This window comes from Bos grunniens, chromosome 22 (assembly GCF_055505025.1).
Source record: "Bos grunniens cultivar Pamir isolate PY7600 chromosome 22, Bosgru_T2T1.0, whole genome shotgun sequence".
In the NCBI taxonomy this organism is placed as follows: domain Eukaryota; kingdom Metazoa; phylum Chordata; class Mammalia; order Artiodactyla; family Bovidae; genus Bos; species Bos grunniens.
In genome coordinates this window covers 60,605,073-60,626,966 of record NC_141186.1, presented here as the reverse complement: position 1 = coordinate 60,626,966, position 21,894 = coordinate 60,605,073, and the positions used below count along the sequence as shown (strand labels likewise).

At 54.2% G+C, this 21,894-nt stretch overlaps 1 protein-coding gene across 4 annotated transcripts in view; it reads left to right on the top strand.

The window, feature by feature from the left end:
* PLXNA1 (plexin A1) overlaps positions 1-21,894 on the top strand; it is a 101,749-nt gene that overhangs the window by 62,566 nt on the left and 17,289 nt on the right. For 3 of the 4 annotated variants that reach the window (XM_086368977.1, XM_086368973.1, XM_086368972.1), the window contains one exon: positions 204-1,009. The exons of the other annotated variant lie outside the window; for it this stretch is intronic. In XM_086368977.1, coding sequence (XP_086225103.1) covers positions 204-270 — 67 coding nt within the window. In that variant the 3' untranslated portion in view covers positions 271-1,009. Of the gene's footprint in view, positions 1-203; positions 1,010-21,894 lie in introns of those variants that run through there. 4 annotated transcript variants of the gene reach the window in all.

Here is a 21,894-nt window from a genome sequence, read left to right as displayed (position 1 = left end):
GAGAGAACTGCATGCCCCTCTTGCCTGCTCATTAAACCCGCCCAAGAGACCCCTGCTAGACACTGCTGTCTTGGCTCTGTTTGAATTTCTACACAAATCGGAGACTTAAAAACACAGATTTTATTCTCCTCGAATGTCACAGTAGGATTTTGATAGGAATTTCTTACATTTTGATTCCTAAAGCTATTTTCCTGTCTCCACAGTGGTCGCTCACGGTTCTGTCGGTCATCGGGTCTCCCCCGTGACTCGGAGCTTCCCCCACGGCCCTGACTCCCCTCAGCATCCTGGCGGGGGCTCCACTCCCTGCAGATCAGCTCATGGCCTCTCCTCTTCCTCCCCAGCGTACCTAGGAGTGGGCGCTGGACAGGGTTTTCCCCACAGTCCAGCACCACCAGCCTCTTAGCTCAGTGAGTGCTGTGTGGAGAGTTGCTGAGAACAGTGGGACCGTCATGTCTGTAGGACGGGCGTGCATCCCAGAGGTCGCCAGCAGAGGCTCGTGGGCCACAGCAGACGCTGTAAGTGCACGGCCTGTGACATGGAGCTCAGGCCACGAGCATCAAGGGGCGGGAGGTGGGGGCACCCACTCCCCCGCCTCCTGCTCTGCGACGCCCTGCCGTCCGGGCTCCCTTCCCGCTGCTGGTGCTGGCGGCGCTGTAGGAGCACACACGCTGGCCCTCCTGGTGAGGCGGGAGCAAGTGTGCCCGCAGGCGTGACGTGTCCTAGGCCGCCACCCTCAGTGGCCGGTGGCAGCTGCGGGCTTCATCTGGAGGAGGACCAGAGGGCTGGGTGGGTGTCACCAGTGAGTGACCAACATGAGGAAGCCTCACAACATTCTTCTCCTGTGTATTCTCAAGCTGTATGATAGCAAATGCACGCTGCAGTCTCGTTTGCTTTCTGTTATGAACTTACGTGATACGACATCAACGTGTGTGTACAATGTGTCTACACTTAAATACCGTCCTGTCCTGCTGACGTGCAGCATCGCCTGGTTATAAACGGAGTTGCTGCGGACGTGTGGGGCTGTTTCTGGGTGCTCTTCTGCTCTCAGGGAACAACGTTCCTTCCCGGCCTGCCGTCCTTTGGCAGAATCCACCTCGGGGTTGTTGTGGTGGGAGGGGAGGCTGCCCCAAAGGGGAGGTGCACCTGCCCCTCCTCACTCCTGTGGGGTTTGCCGGGGCTGCTGCTTCAGACGCCTTGTCACAGCGTGTTCCGGACGGGTCTGCCTCCCAGCTTGCCTCCGGCCACTCAGGCAGGACCGCTGTGCCTCAGGGCCTCTGTACCTGCTGGGGCCCCGCCTGACAGTGGCCCCAGGCACTCACACTACCTTCTTTGCTCCCTCACCTTTGTCTGGTCTTTACTCAGAGCTTCCTCTTCCAGCGAGACCTTCCCTTAGCACTCTGTTTAAAATTACAGTCCGCGTCCCCCTGATCACGCCCTCTGCCCACTTCCAGGTTTATTTATCGTCCCTGAACCATCACTAGCTGACATGCTGTATAACTACTTGTTTATTTTGTTCATTCTTTCCCATCTCCTGAATGCGACTGTCCCAATGCTGGACACACAGCAGGTGCTTTGTTGTGAGTCACTGAGGGAGGGAGTGAATGAGAAAATGAGGGGTCCCTGGGCCCTGCACAAAGCAGGCGCTGAGTGAGTGTGGAAGGAAGAACATGTCTGCTGGGATCAGTCATTCTCCTGATGCACTTGGGGACCACCTCCCCCAGGATCTCTCCCACCTGCAGCCTTGGATCTGCTCATCTTTCAAGTCAGAGAGTTTAGATGTAATCCCAGTTTGACAGGTGAGAACCTGACATTCAGAGGGGGTAATGGGACTTTCTCAAGCTTGCCCAGCCTGGCCAGAGGGCTGCCCACATGCTGGCCAGCCCAGCACCCGCTGACACTCATTTCCTCATCTCCACCACGCAGCAACCAACAAATTCTTTGAACATTTCTTTCTGAAGAGTTGTTGCTTGGCAATGGTTGCTAGGCAAAATTCATAATTAATGAAGAGTTCAGGGCTGTTGATCGGAAGCCCTCAGGAATGCCGAGACACCTGCAGGCTACAGCGGGCAGAATTCTGAGACGTCTCGGGACGGCTGTCCCCAGGGGCACACAGCCCAGGTGATCTCCTTCCCTTGAAAATGGGCAGAGCCTGTGGTTCAACAGGGAAGCTGCTCCCTTGATGGGGTTGCATTACATGGCAGAGGGGTGGTGGGGTAATCACTTCTCTGATCAGACCTGGTCACAGCAGCAGGAGGGTGTGTTCCTGGGCTGTGAGAAAGCGGGGCCATGAGGGAGGCCCCCATGGACAGCCAGAAAGGAGCCAGGGCCTCCGTCCACAGCAGCCAGCAGTGGTGAACCCAGAGGAGGACCCCAGCCTGGCTGGCACCTTGATCCGCCTGGGAAGCCCTCTGGCAGAGAATAAGCTGAGCCAGGCCAGCACCTGACTGGAGGAAGCTGAGAGATCGAGATGGCTGTTGCCTGAAGTCATTGCATCTGTGGTGACTGTGCACACAGGAAACTAACACGCGGGCCCCCGGGGCACGGGGTGGGCTTAGCTTTTAGGAACAGCTTGGTGCTGATGCTTCCTAAGGTCCACCTGCTGGCTTTGGACTCCAGGACGTCTGGCTGTAGGTGAGTGATCACACCATCGTGGTTATCTGGGTCACAAAGATCTTTTTTGTACAGTTCTTCCGTGTATTGTTGCCACCTCTTCTTAATATCTTCTCCTGTTAGGTTCATGCCGTTTCTGTCCCTTATTGTGCCCATCTTTGCATGAAATGTTTCCTTGGTATCTCTTAATTTTCTTGAAGTCCTTAGGAAGCATCACTACAAACAAAGCTAGTGGAGGTGATGGAATTCCTGCTGAGCTATTTCAAGTCCTAAAACATGATGCTGTGAAAGTGCTGCACTCAATACGCCAGCAAATTTGGAAAACTCAGCATTGGCCACAGGACTGGAAAAGGTCAGTTTCATTCCAATCCCAAAGAAAGGCAATGCCAAAGAATGTTAAAACTACCACACAATTGCACTCATCTCACACTCCAGCAAAGTAATGCTCAAAATTCTCCAAGTGGGGCTTCAACAGTACAAGAACTGAAAACTTCCAGATGTTCAAGCTGGATTTAGAAAGGCAGAGGAACCAGAGATCGAATTGCCAACATCCAACATTTGTTGAATCATCGAAAAAGCGAGAGAGTTCCAGAAAAACATCTACTTCTGCTTTATTGACTATGCCAAAGCCTTTGACTGTGTGGATCACAACAAACTGTGGAAAATTCTTAAAGAGATGGGAATACCAGACCACCTCACCTGCCTCCTGAGAAATCTGTATGCAGATCAGGAAACAACAGTTAAAACTGGACATGGAACAGCAGACTGGTTCCAAATAGGGAAAGAAGTACATCAAGGCTGTATATTGTCACCCTGCTTATTTAACTTATATGCAGAGTACATCATGAGAAATGCCAAGCTGGATGAAGCACAAGCTGGAATCAAGATTGCCAGGAGAAATATCAGTAACCTCAGATATACAGATGACACCACTGTTATGGCAGAAAGTGAAGAGGAACTAAAGAGCCTGTTGATGAAAGTGAAAGTGGAGAGTGAAAAAGCTGGCTTAAAACTCAACATTCAAAAAACTAAGATCATGGCATCCTGTCCCAACACTTCATGGGAAATAGATGGGGAAACAATGGAAACAGTGACAGACTTTATTTTGGGGGGCTCCCAAATCACTGCAGATGGTGACTGCAGCCATGAAATTAAAAGATGCTTGCTCCTTGAAAGGAAAGCTATGACCAACCTAGACAGCATGTTAAAAAGCAGAGACATGCTGTTGCCGATAAAGGTCCATCTAGTCAAAGCTATGGTTTTTCCAGAAGTCATGTTTGGATGTGAGTTGGACCATAAGGAAAGCTGAAGGTGGAAAAATTAATGCTTTTGAACTGTGGTGTTGGAGAAGACTCTTGAGAACCCCTTGGTCAGCAAGGAGATGCAACCAGTCCATCCTACAGGAAATCAGTCCTGAATATTCATTGGAAGGACTGATGCTGAAGCTGAAACTCCAGTCCTTTGGCCACCTGATTCGAAGAACTGACTCATTGGAAAAGACCCTGATGCTGGGAAAGATTGAAGGTGGGAGGAGAAGGGGACTACAGAGGATGAGATGGTTGGATGGCATCACTGACTCAGTGGACAGGAGCTTGGGTAAACTCCGGGAGTTGGTGATGGACAGGGAGGCCTGGCGTGCTGCAGTCCATGGGGTCGCAAAGTCGGACACGACCGAGTGACTGAACTGAACTGAGCTTGGTGCTGATATTGGCCTCCAGCACCGTGAGGAGAGGAAGGATGGAGCCAGGACAACTGTACATAGTCGCGTGGATGTTTCCCCCGTTAGCCTGGCATGAGGGGGGGTGGTGCTCTGCAAAGCTGCATCGTCCTCTTCTGATGCGTGTGTCTAGCATTGGAATTTAGTGGTCCCCCTTTTCTGTCTTATTGTCCCAGTACATTAAAAGTGAAGCCTGGGGATGTTTCATTTTGATAAAATCTTGCCCTGAACCTTTAAAGAAAGATCCACGCAGAGGTCAGGGCGTGGGCACGCTGTGCTAAGACCCGGGTGGACTCAGGCCCCTGTCGGCGGGGTGTGGAGAACTCGGCACGCCCACCTCCCCACCCTACAGGCACATCTGAATGATGGGTGGCAAGCCGGGGCTTGAGGACGCACTCCCCTGTGTGCCCTCTGTGCGTGGCGGTGGAGGCCCCTCGGATCTGGAAAACCACCTCCCAGAGAGATGGGTTTGGCTCTGGAGCAAGTCCAGGAGCCACAGAGAGGATCCTGGTGTTGCTGAGGCTGGTGGAGGGAAAAGGGCCCTGCCCCCGCGGGGTGGCTCCGCCCGTAGCCCCGCCCCTGTCCCACAGCTCCACTCTGAACTTGCTGGCTCCACCCACCGCCCCGCCCCACCCACTCCCGCTGTGCTGGCTCCGCCTACATGGCCTCTACTGGATCCACCCATGCTTCCCCAACAGAGCCCCTCTCCCCGTGCTAGCCCCGCCCACCCCACCCCACCCCACCCCACTGTGGTGGCTCCGCCCACGGCCCTGCCCCATCCCTCTGCTGGCTCCGCCCATAGCCCCCACTCACCCCCTGTTTGGCTCCGCCCATGGCTCCACCCCATCCCTCTGGGCTGGCTCCGCCCACAGCGCCTCTACTAGCTCCACCCATGCCTCTCCCAGTGTAGCCCCGCCCCAACTGTGCTGGCTCCACTCACAGCCCCACCCCACCCATCCCTACACATGCATGCTAGCCCCGCCCCTGGCCCACAGCTCTGCACTGAGCTTGCTGGCTCCACCCATGGCCCCACCCCACCTATTCCCACCGTCCTGGCTCCACCCACAGAGCCTCTACTGGCTCCACCCATACCTCCCAACAGTGGTCTCTCCCCGTGCTAGCCCCGCCCACCTCATCCCCACGTGCTGGCTCCTCTCACAGCCCTGCCCCATCCCCTCTGGCTCCGCCCATAGCCTCACCTCAGCCCATCCCCTCTGGATTGGCTCCTCCCACAGCCCCGCCCACCACCTCCAGTATGCTGGCTCCGCCCACAGCCCCCTCTACCCTACTTAGCTGGCCCCACCCACACCCTCCCCGCTCACCCCATCCCTACCCGCCTTGCTAGCCCCGCTCACGCCCCACCCACCCCATCCCCACCCCTACCCCATCTGAGTCGCCTTTGCCCACAGCCCTGCTCCCCGCACCCAGTCCCAGGCGGAGCTGAGGTCGTAAGGAGGCCACCGAGGCACAGGGGTGGGTGAGAAGAGGGGCTGCAGACTTGGTGACTCACAGGGAGACTGCTGAGGGTAAAATATAGAATTAAGCGTAACAGTGAAAGAATGGATGTTATCAGAACGCCTGACACAAGATTTTGAAACAAGGGACTTAAACCTAACAAAGATGAGGTCTTTAGAATGTAAAAAATCATAAAAGATATGAAAATGAGATTCAGGGTGAAGAGATAATGGCAAGCAACCCGCGAGGTGCTGGAGCGAGGATGAGTGAGGACGGAGTTAACACCCACGACACAGTGTTTTAAGTATATGAAACCGCAGACTGAACATGAGAATTAAGAGCTGAGTTGTTATGAGTGAAAATGAACATAAAAGTAAAACAAAAGGACAGCACTTTATGTGACTCTACACCCCCCTCCCATCATAACACAGAAGAGACCCACCCTTTCTCAAGGTAAATAAAACCAGGAAAGAAGGTGGAAAAGAGCAGGTGAAGTAACATTTCAAGAAAGGTCAGTTCAAATCACAGACATCAGGAAAGTGACATGCAGATAATAAGCTTAAAAGTTGTGAGTAAAATCCCAGTTTCTTTCTCCAAAAGCCCACGCCTCCAAAAGGAGGGATTTCCAGAAACAAAGCCTCTTCTTGGGCCCAGCGCTGGGCCTGCCCTGGCCACGTCGTCATCCCTGCAGCCCCACGCCTCCCCCAGCTACAGCCACTGGGCTATCTGGTGACCTTACACGTGGACAGACAGGCGGACAGAGTGAGGGGGGCTCCCAGCCAGCGGCCTGCAGCAGAATCGCCGGTGGCCTGTGGAAGCTGGGGCCTGGGAGGGGAAGGGTCAGCACTAAGGCCTGCAGCTGAGGTCACGCTGCTGCGAGGCCCGCATGTGAGAGTGCTGGGGCCGGCCTCAGCCTCCCAGGACGCAGGCACCGGGAGCTGGCCCTCTGCCTGCCCTCCGCCCGCGTTATGGGCTAGGGCCGGGCAGTGGGGAGCAGCCTCACCCTAGACCACCACCGGAGGGAGGCGGACGGCCGGGCTGCCTTGGCTGGTGTGCCTCTTACTTGGGGCCCACACCCCCGCCCAGGCCCAGCCCTTGCAGGGAGTGTCCAGGGAGCTTCCCATTCCACACTCGACTCCCCCTATCCTGTTCTCCTCCTGAAAAATGCATGGAGCTTGAAAATTTCATCAAAGCCTCCTGCTTCCTGGGCTCATGGGCAGGAGGGAGGAGCTGGGAGCCCTGGGGGGCCTCGGGCCGTGGTGCTGCTTGGCCAGCCCCGGACGCTGCTCTGGGTTTTCACAGGGCTCTGCGAGCAGCGGCCAAGGGAGGGGAGCCCCAGGTGTGCGTGCGTGCAAGTGGGGTGCAGCATGGGGCCAGCAGGAACAGGGCTCAGTGGGTGGGCAGGGGGTCCCCTGTCAGCGGACAGCAGGCATCCACTGTCCTCTGCAGCTGTTCTTGGTGTTAAATACAGATCTGTGCGTGCGTCTACGCATGGGTGTGAAAACGGGTGGACACGCGGGGCAGTTCCTGTCCTGTGGCTGCCGTGAGCATGGCAGGGACCGCCTTGCCCTGACGCTGTTGCAGGTGGGCAGGTGCGTCCACAGGCAGACCTGGAGGTGGGCTTGCAGGGTCTGCCCTGTGGGACCTCCGACTTCCTGCGCACAGCTGCCCCGTGAGGCAGCCCTGAGCAGTGTAGGTGGTGTGTTTCCTGTGTTCTCATCAACAGAGTGTTGTGCAAATACCTGGAGACTGGGACATTTCCCCAGCTCGATGGGGAACCATTTGGGAAAGTATAAAGAAGCCGGTTTGCCACATCCTCTTCAAGCTGCTTTCTTAGCACACGACAGCAGATGAGCTGTCTGGAGACCAGAGGAGGGCTGGTTTGGTGTCCCGTGTCGGTGATCCGTGTTGGTGTGTGTGCTTGCACATGGGCGTGCATGGGTGCACTCAGAGCATTCCCACCTCTGGATCTGCAGGGCTGGTCACAGAGCCCATTGCCTTCTGTGGGGAGGGGATGAGAGCTGCCAGCCCTGCTCCCCAAGAGAAGTGTGGGTGCCTGGCTGGTGGGTCCATGTCACGGACTAGGCGGGGCGGTGGGTGTTCATGCTGGGCCGTGGGGTTGGCTTGGCCCAGGCCGGGGGCATGCTGAGCCTGGAGCCTGAGGCAACCATGCCCGCTAGGGAGGGGGGCAGTGTGCCGCTGCGTTGGGGTGTCAGGCCGCCTCTGCACAGGGTGGTCCCAGCAGAACGTTGACTCTCTCTCCACATGGTGGTGGGCCGGTGTGTACTGGTGTGGGCTGGGCTGGGATTCCTCCAGCACCAGTGGTCAGCTGTGGGTCCACTGGGGCCGGCTGCTCTAGGGTAGCTCTGCTGGGACCACCAGCTCTCTTGCGCGGGGTCTTCCGTTTGCCAGTGCGCTGGCCGGGCTCGTCCTTCAGGAGAGACAGAAAGCTCAGCACTAGCAGGGTCACCGCCCACCTTAGGGCATGCACACAGGGAGGGGAGCCCCACAGCCAGCATGGGGACCCCTCTCCTGCAGCGGGACAGGTGTGCACAGGCCCTCTGTGCAAAGCTGACCACCAGCACTCGGCACGCAGCACGCAGTTGGGGACTGGGACCTGGTGACAGGCAGGACGAGGCCACTGCTCCTGGGAGGGGGCGAGCACGCGTGCGGACCCAGCAGCAGGAGCAAGTGGATCTGATGGGAGCCAGGGGAGGATCCCTGGGGAGAGGTTTGGGCTGGGGTTTGACGGGTACCTAGGAGTTCACCTATGGCCCTAGGGGCGGGCCCGCCTCCTGGCTCCCGGGATCCCTGCTGACCCCGGAGTCAGAAGGCAGAAAAACCTCACCCCAGAGCTGAGGAAGAGGGGGCCCCCAGTCCTGCACGGACTGCCCCTGCCCAGGCAGCCCAAGGATTAAACAGACTGTTGGGATTACTGCTGCCAATCAAGTTCAAGTGCATTTTTAAGAGCTTAATTTGCGGCCCTGGGTTTCGAATAAAATCATCAAGTCCAGTCGATTAAACTCATTAAGGTGGCCGGACTGGCTGGTGTTCGCGCCACTGTCAGATTCGGAGAATTAATTAGGGGCCTGTTATCCTTTGTCGGGATTAGCAGGGCCGGCCCAGAGCCTCGGGGTTTCACTAAAAGACGGGCCGTAATCTCCTCAGTGGGGCCCCAGGAGACAGCTCTGGGAGGCGCCTGTGAATCGGAATTGCCATGCTGGGCATCTCTGATCCTCTCCCGCAGGCCCAGGAGCCCGTGGGAGGGAGTGGGAGGCTCCAGGGAGCCCGGCCTGGGTGGCGCTTCAGGTCACGTGCTGCACACTGTCCTGACCTCAGACCTGGGAGGAGGGAGGCCTGTGTGGAGGATGTCTCTGGGCTCCTTTGCTTTTCAAAAGTGCCCCGTACCCCAGAGGGTGGTATTTCAAGCTTCCATCTTCTTGTTAACTCGGCCACGTGACTAAACTTGGCCCCGGGAGCATCCTGATCCCGTGGGGGGCTGGATTCTGTGAAGAGCCCGTCAGAACACTCCAGGGACCCGGTCACTGCATTGCAGCTGACTCTGCGACCCTATGAACTGCAGCACACCAGGCCCTTCAGCCTTCCACTGTCTAACAGAGTCCGCCCAGACCCATGTCCATCGAGTCGGTGATGCCATCCAACCACCTCATCCTCTGTTGTCCCCTTCTCCTCCTGCTCTCAATCTTTCCCAGCATCAGGGTCTTTTCCAATGAGTCTGCTCTTCACATCAGGTGGCCAGATTATTCAAGTTTCAGCTTCAGCATCAGTCTTTCCAATGAATATTCAGGACTGATCTCCTTTAGGATGGACTGGCTGGATCTCCTTGCAGTCCAAGGGACTCTCAAGAGTCTTCTCCAACACCACAGTTCAAAAGCATCAGTGCTCCGGCACTCAGCCTTTATAGCCCGGGGTTACACCGTGGACTGGAAGTGCTGGGCCAGGCAGGCACTGCCTGACACGTGAGCCAGCCCGGAGGAGGGTGGTGACAGAGACACTGGGTGAGCACCTGGATCAAGCCATATCTGAAACTGTTTCTTGGACTTTTTGGTTACATGAGCCAGTCTGTTCCTCCTTTCCTGCTTAAGCCAGTTGAAACCAAATCAGCCCAGATCTCAGGTGTCTGGCCTTCCATGCATCAGAGCTGGGCAGGACTCGAGAGGAGCTTCAAAGGCCTCCCATTTGATTTGTGGGGAGACTGAGGGCAGAGAGCCGGACGTGACTGTGAGTGGGTGGAACTCGGTCACAGAGGCAGGAGTGCCAGTAAGCCGACTCAAAGTGGCCCCAGAAAGGGGGGCATTTACAGGGCCCCGGGGCAGAAAGGGGGCCTTGGGGGTGTCTGGAGCAACTGCTTCTGTCGGGCCCCCGGCCTCTCTGCATCCTTTGGCTCTGCTCTGGGAGGTGCCCCCTGCCTGCCCCCCACCCCCACCCGCCCCCCCCCCCAGCCAAGCCAGCGCCCAGCAGTGGTCTCTTGAGTCACTCCAGCAAATGAAGGAAGTGGGAAACTTTCTCTTTCCGACAGCTGCCACCAATGTGCCAGGATCGTGCCTTTTGGCTCTGACAGGTCCACGTCCCTGTGGTCAGATGCCCGCTCTACTCAAGAAAACACAGTCCCTGAGCAGCCAGGCTCGGTCACACCCAGGAACTGGGGGTGAAGGCCCGAGGGTTGGGGAAACCTACAAATGCCTGGGGCAGTTGCTCTGCATTCAGGGCAGGCAGAGACCATGGAAACTCTGAGAGCCACGTTGGGGGGGGGGGAGGGGAGTACCAGACACTTGGAGGAGCCGGAGAGGTCTTCTTAGCAAAGTGGGGGTGGGGCAGAGGGGGGTCCCTGGGGCAGGGGGCAGCTACAGAGGCTGAAGCATTGAGGGTCTTGGGCTGGAAAGCAAGCTCCCAACCATGAGGTCCTCCTTCAGTCAGGCCACCTCTGGGGCAGGTAGGCACCCTGGGGCCCTCTCTCTGCCAGGCACCCAGGCAGGACAGGGGCACCCGCTGCAGTGAGCGAGGTGGGCCGTCAGGTGCATCACAAGGGCCGGGGTCGGGCAGGTGAGGGGCTGGCAGGAAGGACAGGCTGGCCTGAGAGTGGGCAGGTTGAGGTTGGCAGAGGGCCTGGGGACCCAGGATGCCGCTGAGCTGCAGGGGACGCTCCCACCCCTGGGGCCCCCGGACCTGGGGGGCAGACCGCAGAGGAGCCCAGCTGTGATCGGCCAGGGGCCCGGCTCCCTGGGCCCCGAGGAGGCCTGTTCTGCGCTCAGCAGTGCAAATGTCGCACGACCCCCAGTTCTCTGTGGAGCCAGCGGGTTCTCTCCCAGGCCTCGCGCTGGGTCCCTCCCCGCGAAATGGGGTGCATGTGTGCTCACATGTGCCCCTGCTGGATGCTCGATCGGGGTTCCTGCTTTGGCTTCCTGCTCACTCTGAGCCCCAAGCGCGGTCCTAGAACTCAGCTCAGCTGGGCGAGGCCCTTGCCCGATGCCCACATTCGAGTCCAGCTCTCAAGCATGTTCCCTTCGCTGCCTGGTCCGTCGTTGCCGCAGCGGGGCGTGGGGCTGGGCGTGGGCGAGGGCAGTGTCCCGTGGAGGCCGCCCCCACCCCAGCGGCTCCCCTCGCGCCCCTCCCTGGTTCTCGCCCAGGCCCTTTCCTCTCCACTGATCAATAGGCCTGGAACGGCTCCTCTGATGGTTTCCTTAGCAGCATTCCCACAGGCGACTGCCCTGGGTCAGCCTGCCTTCCCCTCCGAAACCCTCGAGGGCCAGCTCCTCAAAGGCCCTGTGGTCACCTCCCGTGCCGAGGTGAGGGCTGCAGGGTCCAGTCCACCCTCGGCCACGTGGGTGAGGCTGCCCCGCTGCCTGGGAGCCCAGCACTGTGGGCGGCCTGCGGGCAGAGTCCTGGCTTACAGGCTGCAGGGGTGTGGGGGACGCGGGCCTGACTGGGCTTCTGCACTGGGCCAGAGCAGGGGGGCGGCCCTGCTTAAGCCAGTTGAAACCAAATCAGCCCAGATCTCAGGTGTCTGGCCTTCCATGCATCAGAGTTGGGCAGGACCCAACACGCAGTCCCCGCTGACCGGGCACCGGCCAGTCCGCACAGGCACTGGCGGAGCCTGTGAAACGGCCCGAATCGTGCTCTGCCCACAGGCGCCCATCCAGGCGCGGAGCCCGGATCCCAGCCAGCCCCACCTGTGGGCTCTGACAGACCCCAGAGCCGCAGGCCCCCATTAGGCGGGGGTCGCTGTCCCTAGTCTCCCTTGGGGCCCTTCCCCTCTCCTGCAGTTATCTTTGCAGCCCAGGCTGGACACTGTGTCCTTCCTCCCGTGATTTGTCCGTCTCAGTTTGGGGCTCACAGCTGGACTTCTGTGTGAAAGTGAAAGTCACTCGGTCGTGTCCGACTCTTTGCGATCCAACGGACTGTGCAGCCCGTGGAATTCTCCAGGCCAGAATACTGGAGTGGATAGCCTTTTCTTACTCCAGGGGACCTTCCCAACCCAGGGATTGAACCCAGGTCTTCTGCATTACAGGTGGATTCTTTACCAGCTGAGCCACCAGGGAAGTCCAAGAATACTAGAGTGGGTAGCCTATCCCTTCTCCAGTGGATCTTCCCCACCCAAGAATCGAACTGGGGTCTCCTGCATGGTAGGCGGATTCTTTACCAACTGAGCTGCCAGGGACTTCTGTGTAGTTTGCATAAAAATCCCAATTTCTGGCTTCCCCTGAGCCACGGGAAGCACTTGTTTAGCTTGGCGCTTGGGCACCAGGCACGGGTTGGGGAGCGGCCCTGCAGGGCTTCACCCTGACTGCACGGAGGCCTCTTGACCCTTCATGGCTGCGGGAGGTCCAGGGCCCTGGAGGGGAGTCCTGGGAGGGGAATCCCAGTGGGGGAGGCCCAGGAGGGGAGTCCTGGGGGGAGGCCCAGGGCCCTGGAGGGGAGTCCTGGGAGGGGAATCCCAGTGGGGGAGGCCCAGAAGGGGAGTCCTGGGGGGAGGCCCAGGGCCCTGGAGGGGAGTCCTGGGAGGGGAATCCCAGTGGGGGAGGCCCAGGAGGGGAGTCCCAGGGGTGACCCGGGGGGGTGGGGCCCAGTACCTTGAGTGACGGTTGCTTTTCCTGACCCCCAGTCCCTGGGAAAGCCTCCTGCCGCACACCGAGCACCCAGCAAGGGGGGCTCAGGAAAGTTCCAGCTCCTTTCCCTCCACCTGCCCCAGAGGAGCGAGGTGCTGGGGGAGGTCGAGCTCTAAACTCACTGGGCCTCTGAGCCCAGGGGTCTGACCTGCCCTGCAGCGACCACTGCCCTGAACACCCTAGGCCGAGGCCCAGGGGGTGTCCCCGCCCCCCAGCCCTCACTCTGGGCAGCCGCTGGCCAGGTCAGGCAGGCAGTGGGAAGACCACCTCACGTCTGAAGGCTGAGGTTGCCCTCGTTGCTGAACCAAACCTACTGACCCTGTGCTGCAGCGAGGGAGAGGACCCCATTTTTCGCGAGGCCATGCAAGATCGGCCAGCCCACCTCCGAGGACACTCTCCCTGTTGCTTCTTGGGAGAGATTTTACAGGCAGGTGGGGGCGGGGGGCTGCAGGGGGTGTGGGCAGCCCGTGCACAGTCCTCCAGGCCGGCTGGCATCAGGGCCCAGCCTCAGTGTCTGCCAGTCCGGGTCTGTGTGCTTGCTGTCAGCACCTTTCATCTGGAGGGGGTCTCCTTCCTGTGAAGACCACTTAGGAATGTGTGTCAGGCCTTTATCTGTGCCTTTTGGGGAAACAGGAGTTTGGGAGGTGGGCCCCCACAGCTCAGCCCCGCCGTGGGTGGGGGTGGGTAGCCCTCCCTGCCCCCTCAGTGGAATATGTATCGAATTATTTCATTTGATAATTCCTCACTGGTAGGCAGGCCGCCTCCCAGGGTGCTTGGTGGGTCTTTCCTTGTCAGGAGCTTCCAGAGATGGCAACAGAGAGGTTTAATTACAACCTACCCTCAGCCCCCGGGGCACTGACCCACCCTGGCTACACCCCAGGCTTGGCAGGCTTTAATTAGGAGCAAAGAAGCGCTCCCCAGAGCCCCGCTCAGCCTGTCTGCCTCCCACTGGTGGGCAGAGCTGGCTGGCATGGCCGCCACCGGGTGGTCAGCTGACTGTCCAGGGCAGCAGGGGCCTGCGCCTTCGCGCTGATGGACAGAGGGTAGCAGTCAGCACGTGGGGGCAGAGCTGGCTGGCATGGCCGCCACCGGGTGGTCAGCTGACTGCCAGGGCGGCAGGGGCCTGCACCTTTGTGCTGATGGACAGAGGGCAGCCGTCAGCACCTGGGGGCTGGTTTGGGCCAAGCTGCTGTGTGGTGGTTTTCTTTTTTAATAAGATACTTTTATGTGTTATTTTCTTTATTTTTGGCTGTCCTAATGATGCTAAAGCTGAAACTCCAGTACTTTGGCCACCTCATGCGAAGAGTTGACTCATTGGAAAAGACTCTGATGCTGGGAGGGATTGGGGGCAGGAGGAGAAGGGGACGAGGATGAGATGGCTGGATGGCATCACTGACTCGATGGACGTCAGTCTGAGTGAACTCCGGGAGTTGGTGATGGACAGGGAGGCCTGGCGTGCTGCGATTCATGGGGTCGCAAAGAGTCAGACACGACTGAGCGACTGATCTGATCTGAATATTATATTTGGTCTTTGTTCTCTGGTCGTGGTGAGCAGGGAGTCCCCTCTGGTTGCAGTGTGTGGGCTTCTCATGGCAGCGGCCTCTTTGGATGGGGAGCTGGGGCTGTAGGGTGCTGGGGGTTCAGTAGCTGTGGTGCACAGGCTTGGTTGCCCTGTGGCACATGGGATCTCCCCAGATCAGGGACTGAACCCGTGTCTCCTGCATTGGCAGGTCGATTCTTTACCACTGAGCCACCAGGGAGGCTCAGATGGCTGCTTTCTGTTCTGTCAATGGCACACAGAGCAGATGTGAGCCACGGAGGTGCCCTTTCCTGAAAACCTGCCTCCTTTCGGATGACCCGTCTTTGTTTCATCCTTGGCACACCGGTCCTGCCAGAGCTAGCTCTGGGGGTACCCGTGGTTGTCCTGAATGCCAGAGCCTGACCTGCTGGGCAGCTCAGAGTGGGAGTGGAGCCCACGAGCTCGTGACCGTGCTCTTGGGCAGGTCAGCCGGCCTCCCGGGCAGGGGTCGTCACCTGGACATCGGGAGAAGCAGGGCAGCCTCTCTTGAGGACTGACCACAGGGCGGTGTGGGAAACCCAGGGGTGCCCTCACCCCACCACCCTGCAGCCCCGGGGGTGGGCTGCACGCAGAATGCCCACTCCCCACGTGCCTGGCCCCTCTGCCCCTCTGCCTGAGACCCTCTCCTGTGTCACAGCCTGGAAGAACGGGAGCTAGAAGCTGAGCACACAGCTTCCTTGCCCTGCAGCCCGCCGTGGGCAGTTCTTTTTCTTTTCTTCATTAAAAAATAATCTTTTGCCCCCTCATCACCGCCCCACAGCATGTGGGATCTAGTTCCCCGACCATGGACCGAACCCAGGCCCCCTGCGTTGGCAGTGCTGACTCTAACCCCTGGGCAACCCGGAAAGTCCTGGCAGTTCTTTTTTAAAATTTGCTTGTATTACTTTTTTTTTTTTTTTGGTTTGAGTCTCTCTTATTACCTCTTTTAGTTCTTAGATTTATTTCACTAAGGATATACTGTCTAATTACTGTTTCTTTAAAAAAAATTTAATTGTAGTTAAATTCACATAATGTAAAATTTACCGACCTTGCTGTTTTTAAGTGTACCGTTCTCTAGTGTTAAGTGCATTCATATTATCATGTGGCCAATGTCTAGGACTCTTCGTCTTGTGAAACTGAAACTCTGGCCCTGTTAAACGCCAACTGCCCGCCCCTCTCCCAACCCCCGGCCCCATCTCTACCCCCTGTCTCTATGGATTGACTCATCTAGGGACCGCCTGTAAGCGGAATCAGACAGTATTTGTCCTTTTGAGAGAGGCTCATCTCACTGTTCAGTGTCCTCAGGGTTCATCCGTGTTGTCCATGTGTCAGAATGTCCTTCCTTTTTAAAGGCTGAATAGTATTTTGTTGTTTGAATGGGCCACCCTTTGCTTATCCACTTATTCCTCCATGGACACTTGGCTTTTGTGAATAATGCCGCTCTATCAACATGGGTGTCTAAACATCTGGATCCAGTGTTCAGTTCTGGGCATGTGCTCAGAAGCTCTGGATCGTATGGTGATGCTGTGTTCAATTTTTGGGGACCCCTCGTATGGTTTTCCACAGCAGCTGTGCCCTTGCACGTTCCACCAGCAGTGCCCAGCGGTTCCAGTTTCTCCACGTCCTCCCCAGTGCTCACTCCCTCCTCCTCCCTCCCTGTCCTTCCTCCTCCCTCTATGTCGATAGTGCTCGTCTTAACGGTTGTGAGGTGACATCTCTTTATGGTTTTAATTTTCATTTCTCTAATGACTAGCACCTCTTCATGGGTCACAGCTTCGTCATGGCAAAGGGACTTGCAAAACTCAATGAAGCTATGAGCCACCCATGATAGGTCATAGTGGAGACTTCTAATAAAACGGTGTCCACTGCAGGAGGAAATGGGAAACCACTCCATTACTCTTGCCTCAAGAACCCATGGACAGTGTGAAAAGGTGAAAAGATGTGACACTGGAAGATGAGCCCCCCAGGTCAGAAAGTGTCCATGGTGCTACTAGGGAAGGGCGGGGGGCAATTACCAACAGCTCCAGAAAGAATGGAGTGGCTGGGCCAAAGCGGAAATGATGCCCAGTTTTGGACGTGTCTAGTCGGAGAAGGCAATGGCACCCCACTCCACTACTCTTGCCTGGAAAATCCCATGGATGGAGGAGCCTGGTGGGCTACAGTCCATGGGGTTGCTAAGAGTCAGACATGACTGAGCGACTTCACTTTCACTTTTCATTTTCATGCATTGGAGAAGGAAATGGCAACCCACTCCAGTGTTCTTGCCTGGAGAACCCCAGGGACAGCAGAGCCTGGTGGGCTGCTGTCTATGGGGTCGCACAGAGTCGGACACGACTGAAGCGACTTAGCAGCAGCAGCAGCAGCAGCTAAGTGAAAATAAAGTTTGTTGCTGTAAAGAACAATATTTCATAGGAACCTGCAATGTTAGGTCCATGAATCTAGTAAATTGGACATGGTCAAGCAGGAGATGGCAAGACTGAACATCAGCATCTTAGGAATCAGTGAACTAAAATGGACAGAAACGTGAATTTAACTCAGATGGCCATTATATCTACTACTGTGGGCAAGAATCCCTTGGAAGAAATGGAGTAGCCATCACAGCCAACAAGAGTCCAAAATGCATTATGTGGGTACAACCTCAAAAACGACAGAGTGATCTCAGTTTTTTCCAAGACAAACCATTGAACATCATGGTATTCAAAGTCTGTGTGCCAACCATTGATGTTGAAGAAGCTGAAGTTGACTGAGTCTATGAAGACCTACTGACTCGATGGACGTGAGTCTGAGTGAACTCCGGGAGTTGGTGATGGACAGGGAGGCCTGGCGTGCTGCAATTCATGGGGTCGCAAAGAGTCGGACACAACTGAGCAACTGAACTGAACTGAACTGATGAAGACCTACAAGACTTTCTAGAACGAACACCAAAAAAAAAAAAAAAAGATGTCCTTTTCATCATGGGAGATTGAAATGCAAAAGTAAAAAGTCAAGAGATACCTGGAGTAATAGGCAAGTTTGGCCTTGGAGTACAAAATGAAGCAGGGCAAAGGCTAACAAAGTTTTGTCAAGAGAACACACTGGTCAGAGCAAACACTTTCCCCAACAACCCAAGAGATGACTCTACACATGGACATCACCAGAAGGTCAATACTGAAATCAGATTGATTATATTCTTTGTAACAGAAGATAGAGAAGCTCTATACAGTCAGCAAAAACAAGACCAGGAGCTGCCTCTGGCTCAGATCATAAGCTCCTTATTGCAAAATTCTAGCTTCAGTTGAAGAAATGATGGGAAACTAATAGGCCACTCAGGTGTGACTAAATCAAATCCCTTAGGATTATACAGTGGAGGTGATAGACTCAAGGGATTAGATCTGGTATACAGAGTTCCAGAAGAACTATTCAGTATTCTTGCCTTGAGAACCCCATAAACAGTATGAAAAGGCAAAAAGATAGGACACTGAAAGAGGAACTCCCCAGGTCAGTAGGTGCCCAATATGCTACTGCAGATCAGTGGAGAAATAACTCCAGGAAGAATGAAGAGATGGAGCCAAAGCAAAAACAACACCCAGTTGTGGATGTGACTGGTGATGGAAGCAAAGTCCGATGCTGTAAAGAGCAATATTACATAGGAACTGGAACATTAGGTCCATGAACCAAGGCAAATTGGAAGTGGAAGTGGTCAAACAGGAAATGGCAAGCGTGAACGTCGATGTTTTAGGAATCAGCGAACTAAAATGGACTGGAATGGGTGAATTTAACTCAGATGACCATAGAGTAGCCATCATGGTCAACAAAAGAGTCTGAAATGCAGTACTTGGGTGCATTCTCAAAAATGGCAGAATGACCTCTGTTCGTTTCCAAGGCAAACCATTCAGTATCACAGTAATCCAAGTCTATGCCCTGACCAGTAATGCGAAGAAGCTAAAGTTGTACAGTTCTGTGAAGACCTACAAGACCTTCTAGAACTAACACCCAAAAAAGATGTCCTTTTCATTATAGGGGACTGGAATGCAGACGTAGGAAGTCAAGAAACACCTGGAGTAACAGGCAAGTTTGGCCTTGGAGTACGGAATGAAGCAGGGCAAAGGCTAACAGAGTTCTGCCAAGAGAATGCACTGGTCATAGCAAACACCCTCTTCCAACGACACAAGAGAAGATTCTACACATGGACATCACCAGATTGTCAACACTGAAATCAGTTTGATTATATTATTTGCAGCCAAAGATGGAGAAGCTTTGTACAGTTAGCAAAAACAAGACCAGGAGCTGACTGTGGCTCAGATCATGAACTCCTTATTGCCAAATTCAGACTTAAATTGAAGAAAGTAGGGAAAACCATTAGGCCATTCAGGTATGACCTAAATCAAATCCCTTATGATTCATACAGTGGGAGTGAGAAATAGATTTAAGGGATTAGATGTGATAGAGTGCCTGATGAACTATGGACAGAGGTTCATGACATTGTACAGGAGACAGGGAGCAAGACCATCCCCAGGAAAAAGAAATGCGAAAAAGCAAAATGACTGTCTGAGGAAGCCTTACAAATAGCTGTGAAAAGAAGAGAAGAAAAAAGCAAAGGAGAAAAGGAAAGATATACCCATTTCAATGCAGAGTTCCAAAGAATAGCAAGGAGAGATAAGAAAGCCTTCCTCAGTGATCAGTGCAAAGAAATAGAGGAAAACAATAGAATGGGAAAGACCAGAGATCTCTTCAAGAAAATTAGAGATACCAAGAGAACATTTCATGCAAAGATGGGCTCAATAAAGGACAGAAATGGTATGGACCTAACAGAAGCAGAAGATATTAAGAAGAGGTGGCAACAATACACAGGAAAACTGTGCAAAAAAGATCTTCACAACCCAGATGATCATGATGGTGTGATCACTGACCTAGAGCCAGACATCCTGGAATGTGAAGTCAAGTGGGCTTTAGAAAGCATCAATACGAACAAAGCTAGTGGAGGTGAGGGAATTCCAGTTGAGCTATTTCAAATCCTAAAAGATGATGCTGTGAAAGTGCTGCACTCAATATGCCAGCACATTTGGAAAACTCAGCAGTGGCCACAGGACTGGAAAAGGTCAGTTTTCATTCCAATCCCAAATAAGGGCAATGCCAAAGAATGCTCAACCTACCGCACAATTGCGGTCATCTCACATGCTTATAAAGTAATGCTCAAAATTCTCCAAGCCAGGCTTCAACAATACGTGAACCGTGAACTTCCAGATGTTCAAGCTGGCTTTAGAAAAGGCAGAGGAACCAGAGATCAAATTGGCAACATCTGCTGGATTATCAGAAAAGCAAGAGAGTTCCAGAGAAACAGCTGTTTCTGCTTATTGACTATACCAAAGCCTTTAACTGTGTGGATCACAATAAACTGTGGAAGATTCCTAAAGAGACGGGAACACCAGACCACCTAACCTGCCTCTTGAGAAACCTGTATGCAGGTCGGGAAGCAACAGTTAGAACTGGACATGGAGCAACAGACTGATTCCAAATAGGAAAAGGACTATGTCAAGGCTGTATATTGTCACCGTGCTTATTTAAGTTATATGCAGAATACATCATGAGAAACGCTGGGCTGGTTGAAACACAGCTGAAATCAAGATTGCTGGGAGAAATATCAATAACCTCAGATATGCAGATCACATGACCCTTATGGCAGAAAGTGAAGAAGAACTAAAGGACCTCTTGATGAAGGTGAAAAAGGAGAATGACAAAGTTGGCTTAAAGCTCAACATTCAGAAAACTAAGATCACGGCATCTTTCCCCGTTACTTCATGGCAAATAGATGGGGAAACAATGGAAACAGTGTCAGACTTTATTTTTTGGGGGCTCCAAACTTACTGCAGATGGTGACTGCAGCCATGAAATTAAAAGACACTTACTCCTTGGAAGGAAAGTTATGACCAACCTAGACAACATATTAAAAAGTAGAGATGTTGCTTTGCCAACAAAAGTCCATCTAATCAAGGCTGTGGTTTTTCCAGTAGTCTTGTATGGATGTGAGAGTTGGACTATTAAGAAAGCTGAGCACCAAAGAATTTATGCTTTTGAACTGTGGTGTTGGAGAAGACTCTTGAGAGTCCCTTGGACTGCAGGGAGATCCAACCAGTCCATCCTAAAGGAGATCAGCCCTGAATGTTCACTGGAAGGACTGATGCTGAAGCTGAAACTCCAATCCTTTGGCCACCTGATGTGAGGAATTGACACGTTGGAAAAGACCCTGATGCTGGGAAAAATTGAAGGCAGGAGGAGAATGGGATGAGAGAGGATGAGATGGATGGATGGCATCACCGACTCAATGGACATGAGTTTGGGTAAACTCCGGGACTTGGTGATGGACAGGGAGGCCTGGCTGCAGTCCATGGGGTCCCAAAGAGTCCGACACAACTGAACAATTGAACTGAACTGAATTGAAGAACTATGGATGAAGCTTTGTAACACTGTACAGGAGGCGGGGACCAAAACCATTCCCAAGAAAAAGAAATGCAAGAAGGCAAAATGGTTGTCTGAGACGGCTTTATAAATAGCTGAGGAAAGAGGAGAAGTGAAAGTCAAGGAAGAAAGGGAAAGATACCCAACTGTACGCAGAGTTCCAGAGAATAGCAAGGAGAGAAAAGAAGGCTTTCTTAAATGAACAATGCAAAGAAGTAGAGGAAAACAGCATAAAGTGAAGAGGAACTAAAGATCCACTTGATGAAGGAGAAAGAGGAGAGTGAAAAAGCTGGCTTAATCCTCTACATTCAAAACAGTAAGATCATGGCATCTGGCCCCAGTCACTTCCTGGCAAGTAGTTGGGGAAACAATGAAAACAGTGACAGACTTTATTTTCTTGGGCTCCAAAATCACTGCAGATGCTGACTGCAGCCATGAAACTAAAAGGCACTTGCTCCTTGGAAGGAAAGTTATGACCAACCTAGACAGCATATTAAAAAGCAGAGACATTACTTTGCCAACAAAGGTCCATCTAGTCAAAGCTATGGTTTTTCCCAGTAGTCATGTATGGATGTGAGAGTTGGACCATAAAGAAAGCTGAGCATAGAAGAATTGATGCTTTTGAACTGTGGTGTTGGAAAAGACACTTGAGAGTCCCTTGTCTACAAGGAGATAAAACCAGTCAATCCTAAAGAAAATCAGTCCTGAATATTCACTGGAAGGACTGATGCTGAAGCTGAAGCTCCAAACCTTTGGCCACCTGATGCGAAGAGCCGACTCATTGAAAAAGACCCCGACGCTGGGAAAGATTGGAGGCAGGAGGAGAAGGGGACGACAGAGCATGAGATGATTGGAAGGCATCACCGGCTCGATGGACATGAGTTTGAGCAAGCTCCGGGAGTTGATGATGGACAGGGAAGCCTGGTGTGCTGCAGTCTGGGGTCACAGAGAGTCAGACATGACTGAGCAACTGAACTGAACTGAATAGAATG